The following is an 11733-nucleotide window of genomic DNA, read 5'->3' as shown; positions in this document are numbered from 1 at the left end:
GATAAGTATTTATCACGTTATTTCATGATATATTCACGTTATTACGTGAAAACGTCAAATATGATTTTGCGTGATTTCAATATAAGATCAGCCACAGACAAACCACGCTTCCCTCGGTCCTGTCAACTCCAGCCTGAACATGACCCACGCTGAAAATGTGGATTCTCCACTCTTGAGATTTCTTCGGGCTCGTGTTGTCTCCTTCACATGAAGCAAGATCGTCTAAGTGTTTTTTTACTGTTTCGTCCTCAAGATAGCAGAATGCTCTGTAAGCAACTGCTGAATATTACTGTGCTGTAGAGTTGTTTGCTGCTAAAAGTAGCCTAGCCTGTTCGCTATTCTGTTATAGCTCTAAGAATTAGTTAAAGACAAAAGCATTCATTTGACACATTTCGGTGTTTTGAGTTATTTATGAATAAAGACCATAAAACATCGTTGACGGTATGCAACCTTAGACAGTGTAAGAGAAGTCTATTCAGAAAATGTGGTGTAGTTAGATAAGCTAAGCCCCGCTTCAACTCATCTGAGCCCGGCCTGAACCGGAGGAGCACCGGGACCTCTGAGCGCTGTTCCCGGGCTCATACACAGGGTTAACATGTAGATTATTCGCCTTATCCGCGCCAGACGCTTGTGTGATCATCCCTTTCCGCATGAGGTGCGTACCTACCGCTCCAGTGTGTATGAGCAGGGGAACAGCGCTCAGAGGTCCCGGTGCTCCTCCGGGTCAGGCCGGGCTCACGTGACCTGGAGCGGGGAGTGGTTAAGTGCTTCGGCCTGAGAAGCGCTTTTCTCGAGAAGAACCAAGTGCACGGAGGAGGCTCAGAACAGTAACGAACCAGACCGGATTCGCGCTTCTGTCCGGGTGCTTTACTCCACCTCGGAACCAGACGCAGCTCTGAAGAACGGAGGACCGGAGCAACCCGCACGGACCTATAGTTCACTGCGCATTCTCGCTTTCCCCGCACGGAACCAGCGCGCAGAGGACGGGAACCGCTCAGCGATGTCTTTACTGCTGTTGGCTGCTGCTGTTACACGAACTCAGAGCTTCTGGGCTGATGTGCAGCGAGTTGTGTACAAAGTTATAGGCTACATGTGCTGTTTTATGAGTTTATGATGATAACTTGGGATGAGGACGGCCGTGGTGTTTTATGGTCTTTATTCATGAAGAACTTGAAACACCGACATGTGTCAAACGAATGCTTTTGTCATTAACTATCAGTGTTGGGAAGGTTACTTTTAAAATGTAATCCCCTACAGATTACAGATTACACACCCCAAAATGTAGTTTGTAACATAATCCATTAAATTACTTAAAGTGAGTAACGTAATCTGATTACTTTGGATTACTTGATATTGTCATGTTTTTTTAAACGACATGAATGTAGCAACCACATCCTGAAAATTCTTGTTTGTTGTCTTCAAATTGTCTGAGCCCAAGTCTCCATGAATAAGCAACTGTTTACTGTAGAGAAACAAAGACCAGGAGATCTTAATATAAGAGGTTTTGTTTGTTAAAAAACAATAACAAGATCAGCCTTTCCTTCACCAGATTAAAAAATATTATTGATAGAGAAATAATTTTTTATATGAGATCACCTTAAATTATGTCAACCTACTGTTAGGTGTCATGTTGTTTAGACCTGGTTTAGTCCTGGTTTTTAGACCTGGTTTAGACCAGGTCTAGACCAGGTCTAGATCAGGTCTTTAGTCCTGGTTTAGTCCTAGTTTAGTCCTAGTTTAGTCCTGGTTTAGTCCTGGATTAGTTCTGGTTTAGTCCTGGATTAGTCCTGGTTTAGTCCTGGTGTTAGTTCTGGTTTAGAGGCGCACAGGAGGAAGCGCGGTTTACGCGAGAAAACACGGTCCACACGCGGCGCACGAGACGGCGGTGTCCGCGCTGTAACTACGGAAGGAGACGTGGTCCGCGGGTTCTCAGGTTGATGACGATGATGAAGGTGTGTTGTTTGTGTGTGTTTGTGTATATGGACAGTAGTGCAGATATTATGAGTCTATGCAGGTTGTTTTCACCAGTGCCAGTAGCTCCTGTTTCACATTTAAGTTGTAGGCGATTTTATATTTGTTTGTTTTTTTGTTTTTTTTATATATATCTCACATCGGCGTTTGATGACGTTTACATCGCTCTTACTGTCGCGTTCTGTTTGGGTTTCCGGCAATGAGTGGAATTACCGAAATAAAAAAATAAATAAATGGGATGTAGCACAAAATGTGAAAACAGGAAAATATCGCCTTGTAATCCACTTATTTCAGCAATGTAACTGTAATCCAATTACCACTCATTGAAGCAGTAACTGTAACGGAATACAGTTACTCATAATTTGTACTCTGATTACGTAACGGCGGTACATGTAATCCGTTACTCCCCAACACTGTTAACTATGGAGCTCTAACAGAATTGCAATTTTAGCAGCTCTTTGCCCACAGTGAACAACTCGCTACAGCACTCGTTCAGCTGTTGCTTACAGAGCATTCTGCTATCTTGAGGACGAAACAGTAAAATACTCTTACAAGATCTTGCTCCATGGGAAGGAGATAGTGTTCTGGTGTGTTCTGGTGTGTTCTGGTACACCACGAGCCCAAAGAAATCTCGAGAGTGGAGAATCCACACTTTCAGCCTGGGCCATGCTCACGTTGGAGTTGACCGAAGGGAAGCGTGACTGTCTTATTTTTCCCGGATCTGCCGCGGATCTGTTAATTATGTCGTTAGGAGCCTAAATGTGCTTCAGATTTAATTCTGATCCACTCACTACTGACCTAAATACACACCAGCAGCATCTGCATTGAAACTGTACATAAAACACCTTTTACAGCAAGTATCACAACTAGGATGTAGATGCTTACACATTTAAAACATGAACCTCAACTCAAAGTTGGATCAGTGATATCCTAACATTAAATCTCATTATTTAACAAAAGAAACAGATTTTTTACAATGTAAACAATGTTTATTTAATTAATTTATTAGAAATCTCAGAACATGAGTAATTATTATTAATGGTATAGGACTATATGCCCTTTGAGTTAATTGTTCTAAAAATGAAAATTACAATTTGCTGTCTTTACTGTAATAGTTCATATTAAGCAAAGTTTAAAAAAAGCAAAAATACAAATATAAGCCATATGAGTAAAAGCATGGACAGATGAGAGTAGCCAAAAATCTTATTGTTAAAACTTAACTTTTAGTTTAGCACCACAGTACAATTAGACAGATGGTTGTGCTTATAGTGCGCAGTGTGGGAACTTCAGAGTCTTTAGCTTCAGTGTGAGGTAGCTGCAGAGGCTGGCTCCATGTCGTCCAGTCTGTCAGTGTCCAGCTCTGGACTTCCCTTTTCTCACAGCATCTGAAATGACACCAGTGTGTATGAAATACCTCATTACACCTCTTCTTGTAAGGAGTTAGAGTTAGGGTTTTTGAAGAACAATGTGAGTAATAATGACAGTGGCTGTGTGATTTGAACATGAAAGGTGAACACTTGATTGGAGAGATGTGTGCAGTTACAGAGGGTCAGTCTGTAAACTCCACCACTTTATGTTCTGAAATAAACAATATGTACAACAGCTGTGATTATAATGTAAACATGTACACTTACACAGGGTCTGTGTAACCCCCGTTGCGAATGGGCCCAATAGTAACAGAGCATTACATGATAAAAAGTAAAAAGGGTCAATAAATACTAATAAATAATTTGATTTAAAACTTGATTTAAACAGTTATAAATAACATGATAAAAATATAAATAACATTTAAAAGACAAATTCATGGTTTTTATTTATTTTAGTTTAAAAAGAATGTTGTAAACGTTTTTTGTTGTCGATGGAGTTTTTCGAGCGCCCCTTCCCCACCCACGAGAGGCTGCGGAGCAGGGAGCGAGGCCTGTTACGGCAGAGACGTGGGCTTGTTGTCTGGCCAGGCTGGAGGAGGGGTGTGGGCAAGACTCGGAGTTGCACTGTTTCCGACGATTACTGGGAGTGTTTTGGCCAAGGTTTTTATTCCCGGACCCTGAATGACCGCAGACATGGCGGCCTGTGATTCGGCTTGCAGCGGCCGCACAGGCGAATCACAGGCCGCCGCAGCTGTGTGTGGCTCCGGACCACGTGGTGACTAGAGAGACGCACGAAACAAGAGGGCGGCGCGTTTCTCTAAAAAACAAACAAAACTATATTTGGTCTCTACACTGTAAACCCAAATTAGTAATCATTACTAAAACCGCGCGTGGTAAGTGATTGCACTGGGATGTCTAGTTTTTACAATATCAAAAACTAAACAAATCAAGCTCTGTTTACATAAAGTCTTCTGTCCAAGATAACCCATTACTAAAGAACTTAAGTTTCTAAAACTAATGTTTACAAGTAATTAACTAACCATTACTTGTGTATTACAGTAATTATTACTTATTTTTAGCAGTATGTATTTCTGATATTTATTGAATATGTTTATTAATTATAATAATTAGATGCAAATTATACATCATATTATTTTTTTAATAACTGACATAAAATGACATTTTTTTTCTCACAAATTTATTGCAAAAATAGTGCAATAATAACATGCTTAAACCTGAATAAAGTGCAGTCTTCTGTTTGTTCCCTGTAACAGCATTTGCTTTGGGTGAAGATCTGGTGTTGGAAGAGAGACACCATCAGATTTACTAACAAGATCCGAATGTCCATTTGGCGAAAGGATTCATCACCATCCTAAAGAAAAACAAAAACATTAATGCCAGAAACTTAACCATTAGTGAATGAAATTACTGAACTACAACAGACTCAATAAGAATGACAAAACATAAATTGTATGAAATTCAATTTATGCTGACATGATAACTATTTGGTCAGGCATTTTCAAATGTTCAAACAAATATTTGAAAATCAATAATAATCTGACTTTAAGATAAATAATATTCATGGAATGGCTGAAGCTCATAATGTATAGACTACTTGTCAGTTTTGGCATATTCAAATTATACAATAAATGTCACATTCTAAAAGTTTCACATTACAAACAAAATGTACACTTACAAAGCTTCTAGATTTGAAGAATTCAGTGGGATTGTCTCCGAGTAAGTAAGGAAGCTCTCTTAGTGTGACTGTCCTTTTTTCAGTAGAATCCAGTGACTGTAAGACAGAAAATTGATACTGTATGATAAGTTAAAAGAAATATACAGAGACGCAAACACTTTTGTAAATATACATTTAACGATCAACATGAACTATGTATTTTAATAAAAATGAATTATCTTTTTATCCATTTTAGATTAACTATGTTATGAACTTATGCTTTTACTGCACATGTATTTTTATCCGGGTTACAAAAGTTTTACCTGCATTTGCTGCAAAAGCTGTGCCAACTGTCACACATGTTGCCCCTCTTAGCTTTAAAACTTTCAAGAAAATGGGTAGTGTGGTTATCAAGGGCAGAATAAAATTCCTGGTGCAGGTCTTTTCCCACAATCCTTTTGAATTCCAGACAAATCTAAAAAAAAAAAGAAAAAAAAGAAATTTGTGTTCTGTAGTGTCTGAGGTAGTAACCTCTCTTATCTCAGCTGAACTCACAGTATGTTGGGTAGTCACCTGTAAAACAGAAAATATGTTTTAGTGTTTAATTCCAACCAAAGCTTATATGAAATTTTGTGGTGATAATCTAAAAACTTGAACTCCAAACTCTCGATTTGCACCCACGATTTTAGATTTTAGAACAATCATATAGCAAACAACGAAAACGAGTCTCGATTAAAAAAAACAAAAAAAAACACCAACTCTATACATTCATTCTAAAATTCGATTCGCGCGGCCTACAGGAGGAGACGCTCTTCTGTTTTAGTCTTGGTTTTAGACCTGGTTTAGTTCTGAGGCGCGGTGCACACAGTGGACATGAGAAGACACGGCGCCCGTGAGGAGTTCTATGGGTCCATGCGTCGTTAAACCGCCACCCGCCCGAGTTTAATTAAAACAGTATTTTTCGTCGCGTCATCCGCACGAGCAGCGGTTTAGTCGCGGAGTTCGCCCTCCGTTCATCTCTACCGCCTCACACAGCCTTAACTGTTAGCATTAGCTGTTCTCTGTTAGCGGCTAACAGATGATAACGAGCACAACGTGACCACAAGTGAACTTCACGTTAGCCTTATTTAGCTGCAAGTGTCAACCAATGATTCCAACTATTCACTCTTACGGGAACAGAAACCATATTTATTCACTTACCATGTGATGATAAAGCAGACTGACGCTGAATTGCAGCCAACAGTCCGAGCAGAAGTCAGATGTGGTTTGGTGCAGTTTGGTAGTGTTCAGGTGCCAAGCCTCTCCCTTCACCGGTAAAACCATACAAGTGTGAGCCGTCTCCACTCAGAGCCATTAGTACAGCAAATACTAGTTTAAAATAGTTTACAGTTCACACTTTGTTTAGTAATGGTCCCGCCTTTTGCAAAATATTAAAAAGATTAGTAATATTAGCATGGCTTAATATGTAAAAGAAAATTTGGGTTTACAGTGTATCTAAAAAGAGTAAAATTTACTCTTGCAAAAGAGTAAATAATTGGGAGTAAATTGTACTCAATTTTGAGCATTTATTTTACCGTAAATGATTAAATTATACTGTCATTTGAAGAGAAATAGTTACTCTACCTGCATTCTCTACCAAATAGAGTAGAATTTACTCCAACATTATGAATACTGGAATTATTCTACCATCATTTTACTCTAATAAATGATAATATTATACTTACCAATATTATACATTTTACTCTAGCAATATTACTATTTTACAATATTGTTATATTGTACTATTAAAATATCCAGAAAATATAGAATACCGTATTCTATATTTTCTGGATATTTTAAGTATGTAATATATTATAAATATTCTTATAGAACTTAAATTCTTGCAGTTTGTAGCTGTTTATCAGGTGCTTCTCTTCTGATTGTTTTCTGAATTCTGATAAATCTTTAATATTTTCAACAAATCACTAGTGGCGTTTAATTTTTTGTCAGATGTGTTTTGGGCCAGCAGGTTTTCGCTGCTGCTTTCATCTCTAACAACGTCTTTGGTAATTATGTGGGCTCACGCGATACTGCAGTGTAAGAAACAGGAAAAGAGTCAGAGCACTGCGGTTTTCACATGTAGTGGAACTGTGAAATAATCGTTCTGTTTGTGATACAAGCACAAAATTTGGAGTGGAGATAGATAATAACATGGTCTTTATGAAAAGCCCGTTAGTCACCAAAAATATCCAAGATGGTACATATAATATCTATATATAACTGTATATGTGTAAATGTCGAAGCATAGGTTTGTTATTTAATTAATTATTTCTATTTTGAGTGAAATTATTCATCAAATCATTTTTGATGGTTATTTATCATCTTTCATTATATTTATAATATCTACAATAAATTTAATAATAACACACAGTAGAAAGAAATCTCATAGACAAATCTTATTGAAACCTACCTGAAGAAATATTAAATATAATGTGCTAAAATATGTTTTTGTTAGAATATATAGGCTATGTGTTTATTCTAGAAATGGGTGGGGTTGTAGCACAACCAGGGCATACTGGTGACTCCGCTGCTATGAAACTCGGCATGGGGTTCAGTGTCGGCTCTGTAGTGTTACTAACATTCTAATATTTAATGTAGTTAATGTAGCATGAAGTATAGTGTCCCAAATGCTATCTAATTAGCCCTATAAATACACCAGCTGGTAGTTTTAGTATTAGTTATATGATCCGCGGCGAATCTTCGGCCGCATTTTTGCTGTGTCATCTCCACAGAGAAAATAATTTGACGGGCCCTCTGCCAGAAAAGTTATACACTTTTGCTGTGGAAGTTGGTCTGGTTTTATTGCAGGAGGATGGCAATTGTGTGAACTATTACGGTTGTTATTTTTGGCGGCTTATTATTTAACCCTCTGACACCCACAGGGACCGTTTGTGTACATTTTGGAAACTTTTTTTTTCATCGTTGAAAAAAAATAAGGTGTATTGCAGTTAGAGACAATGGCCCCTTCATCTCTCACTTCACTCCTCCCATCTCTGAGTTACAATTTTTGCCTACGTTGGTACTGGTCCCTGTGGGTGTCAAAGGTTAAATAATAAGCCGCCAGAAATAACAAACCTAATAATCACAGAGATTAAACTGAGGGACCTGCGCTCTTTGTGGGAGGAGCAGGTGCTGAGCAAAGCCAAGTGTCTCCTGGCTCAGCCGCTCCATCCTCTGGCTCCTGATTTTATCCTGATGCCTTCAGGGCGTCGGTTTTATGCTCCAATACAGAAAACCAACCGGTTTTCTAATTCTTTCGTGCCCTGTGCTATTAAATTATTAAATTCTAAGGGTACAGTTTTATGATAGTTTTATGAAAGTTTTACACTGCAATTTGTTATTTATTTTGAGTTCCACTGGTGGACGACAATTGGACTGACACACTGTGTGTTTGTTTGTGTTCGTGTTTGCTCAGAATTGCCTTATGGGATCAATAAAGTTTTCTGAATCTGAATCTGAATCTAATAGTTCACACCACATCCTCCTGCAAAAAAAAAAAAAAAAAACAGACCAACTTCCACTGCAAAAGGCTCCGCCTCTAGTATAAAACCACAGGAACAGTCTAGTGTAAGACATGAAACGAAGAGGAGGCAGAGCGAGCAACAAGTGGACGGAGGACACCGGCACCCAGCTATAGCCGCGGTCTTGGGCTCTTTTTTTTCATTTATGTTCTATGTATTACTGTCCGAATAAATATTCATTATTTCATTCATTAATTACGTTACGTAAGTAGGACAAGGAATGTTGACTTCTTTCCCTACTGGGAAATACACGGCGAGAGGGGCTGCGGAACGGCCTTCGAGACAGCAGCAGCCAACAGCAGACAACAAAGGCAGCTATTTCTGAGGTGCGCGCAGTAAGTGGCACTTATCTTTTTTTTATCAAAACGACATATTTTGCGAAACCGAGATGCTCTGTGAACAATATTACTGCTGTAAATAGGCCTACATTTCACTCATGTTTCTATCTAGTCAATGTGCAATCCTTTTTTTTTTTTTTTTTTTTTTATTTTAGGGTGACAAAACGTCCGTTTTTCCCCAGACATGTCCATGTATTATCGTTCTTTAATTTTGACTTAAAGGTGCATTGTGTAACTTTTCTGGAGGAGGGCCCGTCAAATTATTTTCTCTGTGGTGATGTTATCACTCTGTCTGGAAAGTGTCACAGTGGCATTAAAGCTTTCTATCTTCATGGAAACCAAGCCAGATCTGTGCAGAGGCGACCCGCTCACAGTCACAATGTCTGTTGTTTTGTTTTGTTTTTTTCTTACGTATATTTGATCTGTAAACCACCTGTAATTGAATAAATGTAAAGTCGAGCTGTTTAATGTCATACTGTGGAACTTTCCAGACAAACCAATGACATATCCATAGAAACAAGCAGGTGAAACCTCAACCAAAACATTAGTAACATAGTTCACCTTTTAAGTTGGTGGGATAATAGGCGTCCCTGTTGTAAATACGGGAGACCTGGACGTGCTGTCACACTGGATAAGTTTTGGGTTTTTAAAAAAAAAAAAAAAAAAAAAAAACGTTTAAGAGATTTTGTTTTATTCTGTATAAGCTACATTTGCCTTTGTTTGGTTCTGAGTCAGTTTCTCCTATGTTACATTACAAAACTTAAATCTGTTATAGAGTCACATTAACTACAACAGACTGGGAGAATTCTGTCCAAAAGTTCAGCACTATTTGCACATTTTACTGATATTTAAACACGATTTCAAATACATTTAAATAAATTCAAAATAAAGGTGTTTTCTTAATAATTTATGAGTACATTAGAGGAGTTTTGAACCAGTGAACAGTGTAAAGTCACGAATCATAATTTCCATCCAGGAAGTAAAATTTCAACCCTAAAAAAAATTGCCAATCAGGGAAAAAAAAATAAAAAATTAATATTTTTAGCAAAATCTTAAATACAATGATCTTAAGTTTGTTTTAGTCAAATAAGTCTACCCTGTTATATGAATTTAAACCCCGTGCTGTTTGTTCGTCGTGTGTATGTGCGTAATGCCCGGTGTGACTCTGTGTCCCTCAAACGGACACACCCCACACTTTGAGAAACTGTCTTGAGCTGAAACAATATTCAGAGGTGGTTAATAGATTATTGCCCACAGATTATGGTGAAATGGTTTTCCTTCCATGTCCAGATTACTGCCTCAACAGTGCACTCTGTATTTAAATTAACTTTGGTTTTGTTTTCCTCAGACTGAAAACCTGGGCCGTTCTCCAAACATGAAAAAACTGGAACAACCAACAACAAGGAGTTGACCTTGAGTGTGTTGAAATACTCCAACCGGGACATCACTTGGGCAAGCCTTAAACTTTTAGATACCAAAGACTTGAATCAAATGGCAGAAACATTTGGATCAACCAAAGACATTGTTAATGCAAGTGATAAGATGATAGAAGCCAAACAAATACTATGCAAACCCCACAAGTTTGGTCAGCATGCTGCCTCCGTCTCTTACACTGAGGGACACACTTTCTGTGTAGCAGAATCGGGTCCATCAGATTTAATTGAGCCCTGTCATGAATTCAAAGCCTTTAAAAGAAAAGAAATCAAAAAGTTTGTAGATGAAGTTATCCGCTTTGGAGCTGCTTGTATGAACAGACAGACCAATGGCACAATACATTTTGGAATACTAAACGACCCACATGGAGAAATTTGTGGTGTTCCAGTTCACAGCAATGAAAGAGAAATATATGATAAAAAACTAAGGATTGCTATTAAAGAGCGTTTTGAGTTTAAGCACATAAACACAGCAGAAAGATGCTTCAGACCTCCTCGATTTGTGGAAGTTCTCACCAAGAATTCGAAACCCTCTGGAAAGTTTGTGATTGAGGTAGATATAGTTCCTCATCATAAAATGTGCAAAGACAAACTTTTTCACACGGTTGATGCTGAGACAAAAAAAAAAAAGCAGTTCTTTATTCGAGACGGGAGCAGCAGCAGAGACCTGCTGGCTCCAAACACATCTGACAAGAAACAAAAACAGTACCGGTGGTATGTTGACAATGTGAAAGATTCATCAGAACTCAGAAAACAAGCAGAAAGCAAGGACCTGAAGCAGATGATAACCGACGGAATCAGCTCCTTGTTCATCTTTGTGGCTAAACCAATAATTCAACTCGCTGCTCTCTCCAGGAGAAACTGGCAGTGGTTCTGGCAGCGCCGGCTGTAGCTACAGACAAGCCCACCCAATTCAAACTACTTCAACAGACTCGACCTGGGCTTGGATGCAGACAGATGTTCGTCTGTTGCCCTGGATTGTGGGTTACCTCACTGGATCACAGTATGTACGGTTACAGATCTGTGGGTCTGACAATGGCACCAGTGACACCAGGACTCAGGTTTAAACTGATCCAAAAGGCCAGTGCTGTGTTCAGGAGGAGGAGGACTCTCACAGCTGTGATGGACCAGAGGGTCTTGGAGAAGATCAGGTCCATTTTGGAGACCACCCCCACAGCACACTGGACAGTCTGACATTATATTAGACATTTTATATTATATTTATATTACATATTATATTAGACATTATATACTATACTTACTACTCTATTTAATTTTATCTTATTGTCCCGGTAGCACTTCTGTTATAGATTGTATATATGGATGATTGTTATTGTGTTTTATTGTATACTTTATTATTTTAAAACAACCACTTAATTACATCACAAA

General features: G+C 38.4%; 2 protein-coding genes across 2 annotated transcripts in view; both read left to right on the top strand.

Annotated features, from left to right (window-relative positions):
• The window catches only part of plekhg4 (pleckstrin homology domain containing, family G (with RhoGef domain) member 4), a 221232-nt gene that overhangs the window by 184946 nt on the left and 24553 nt on the right, over nucleotides 1-11733 (top strand). The gene's annotated exons all lie outside the window — the stretch shown is intronic.
• Nucleotides 8662-11248, top strand: LOC129409197 (sterile alpha motif domain-containing protein 9-like). Its single transcript, XM_055154496.1, has 2 exons — nucleotides 8662-8908; nucleotides 10260-11248. Exon 2 carries the CDS (start codon nucleotides 10403-10405, stop codon nucleotides 11234-11236), a length of 834 nt encoding a protein of 277 aa, XP_055010471.1. The 5' UTR covers nucleotides 8662-8908; nucleotides 10260-10402; the 3' UTR covers nucleotides 11237-11248.

The sequence above is a fragment of the Boleophthalmus pectinirostris genome, unplaced genomic scaffold (assembly GCF_026225935.1).
Source record: "Boleophthalmus pectinirostris isolate CB_2022bp ecotype Guang Dong unplaced genomic scaffold, ASM2622593v1 HiC_scaffold_19, whole genome shotgun sequence".
NCBI lineage: Eukaryota > Metazoa > Chordata > Actinopteri > Gobiiformes > Gobiidae > Boleophthalmus > Boleophthalmus pectinirostris.
This window is presented reverse-complemented; position numbering and strand designations above follow the sequence as displayed.

Excerpts from the sequence above, each read along its gene's own strand:
- LOC129409197 (XM_055154496.1), top strand. The coding sequence starts at position 10,403 with ATGGCAGAAACATTTGGATCAACCAAAGACATTGTTAATGCAAGTGAT.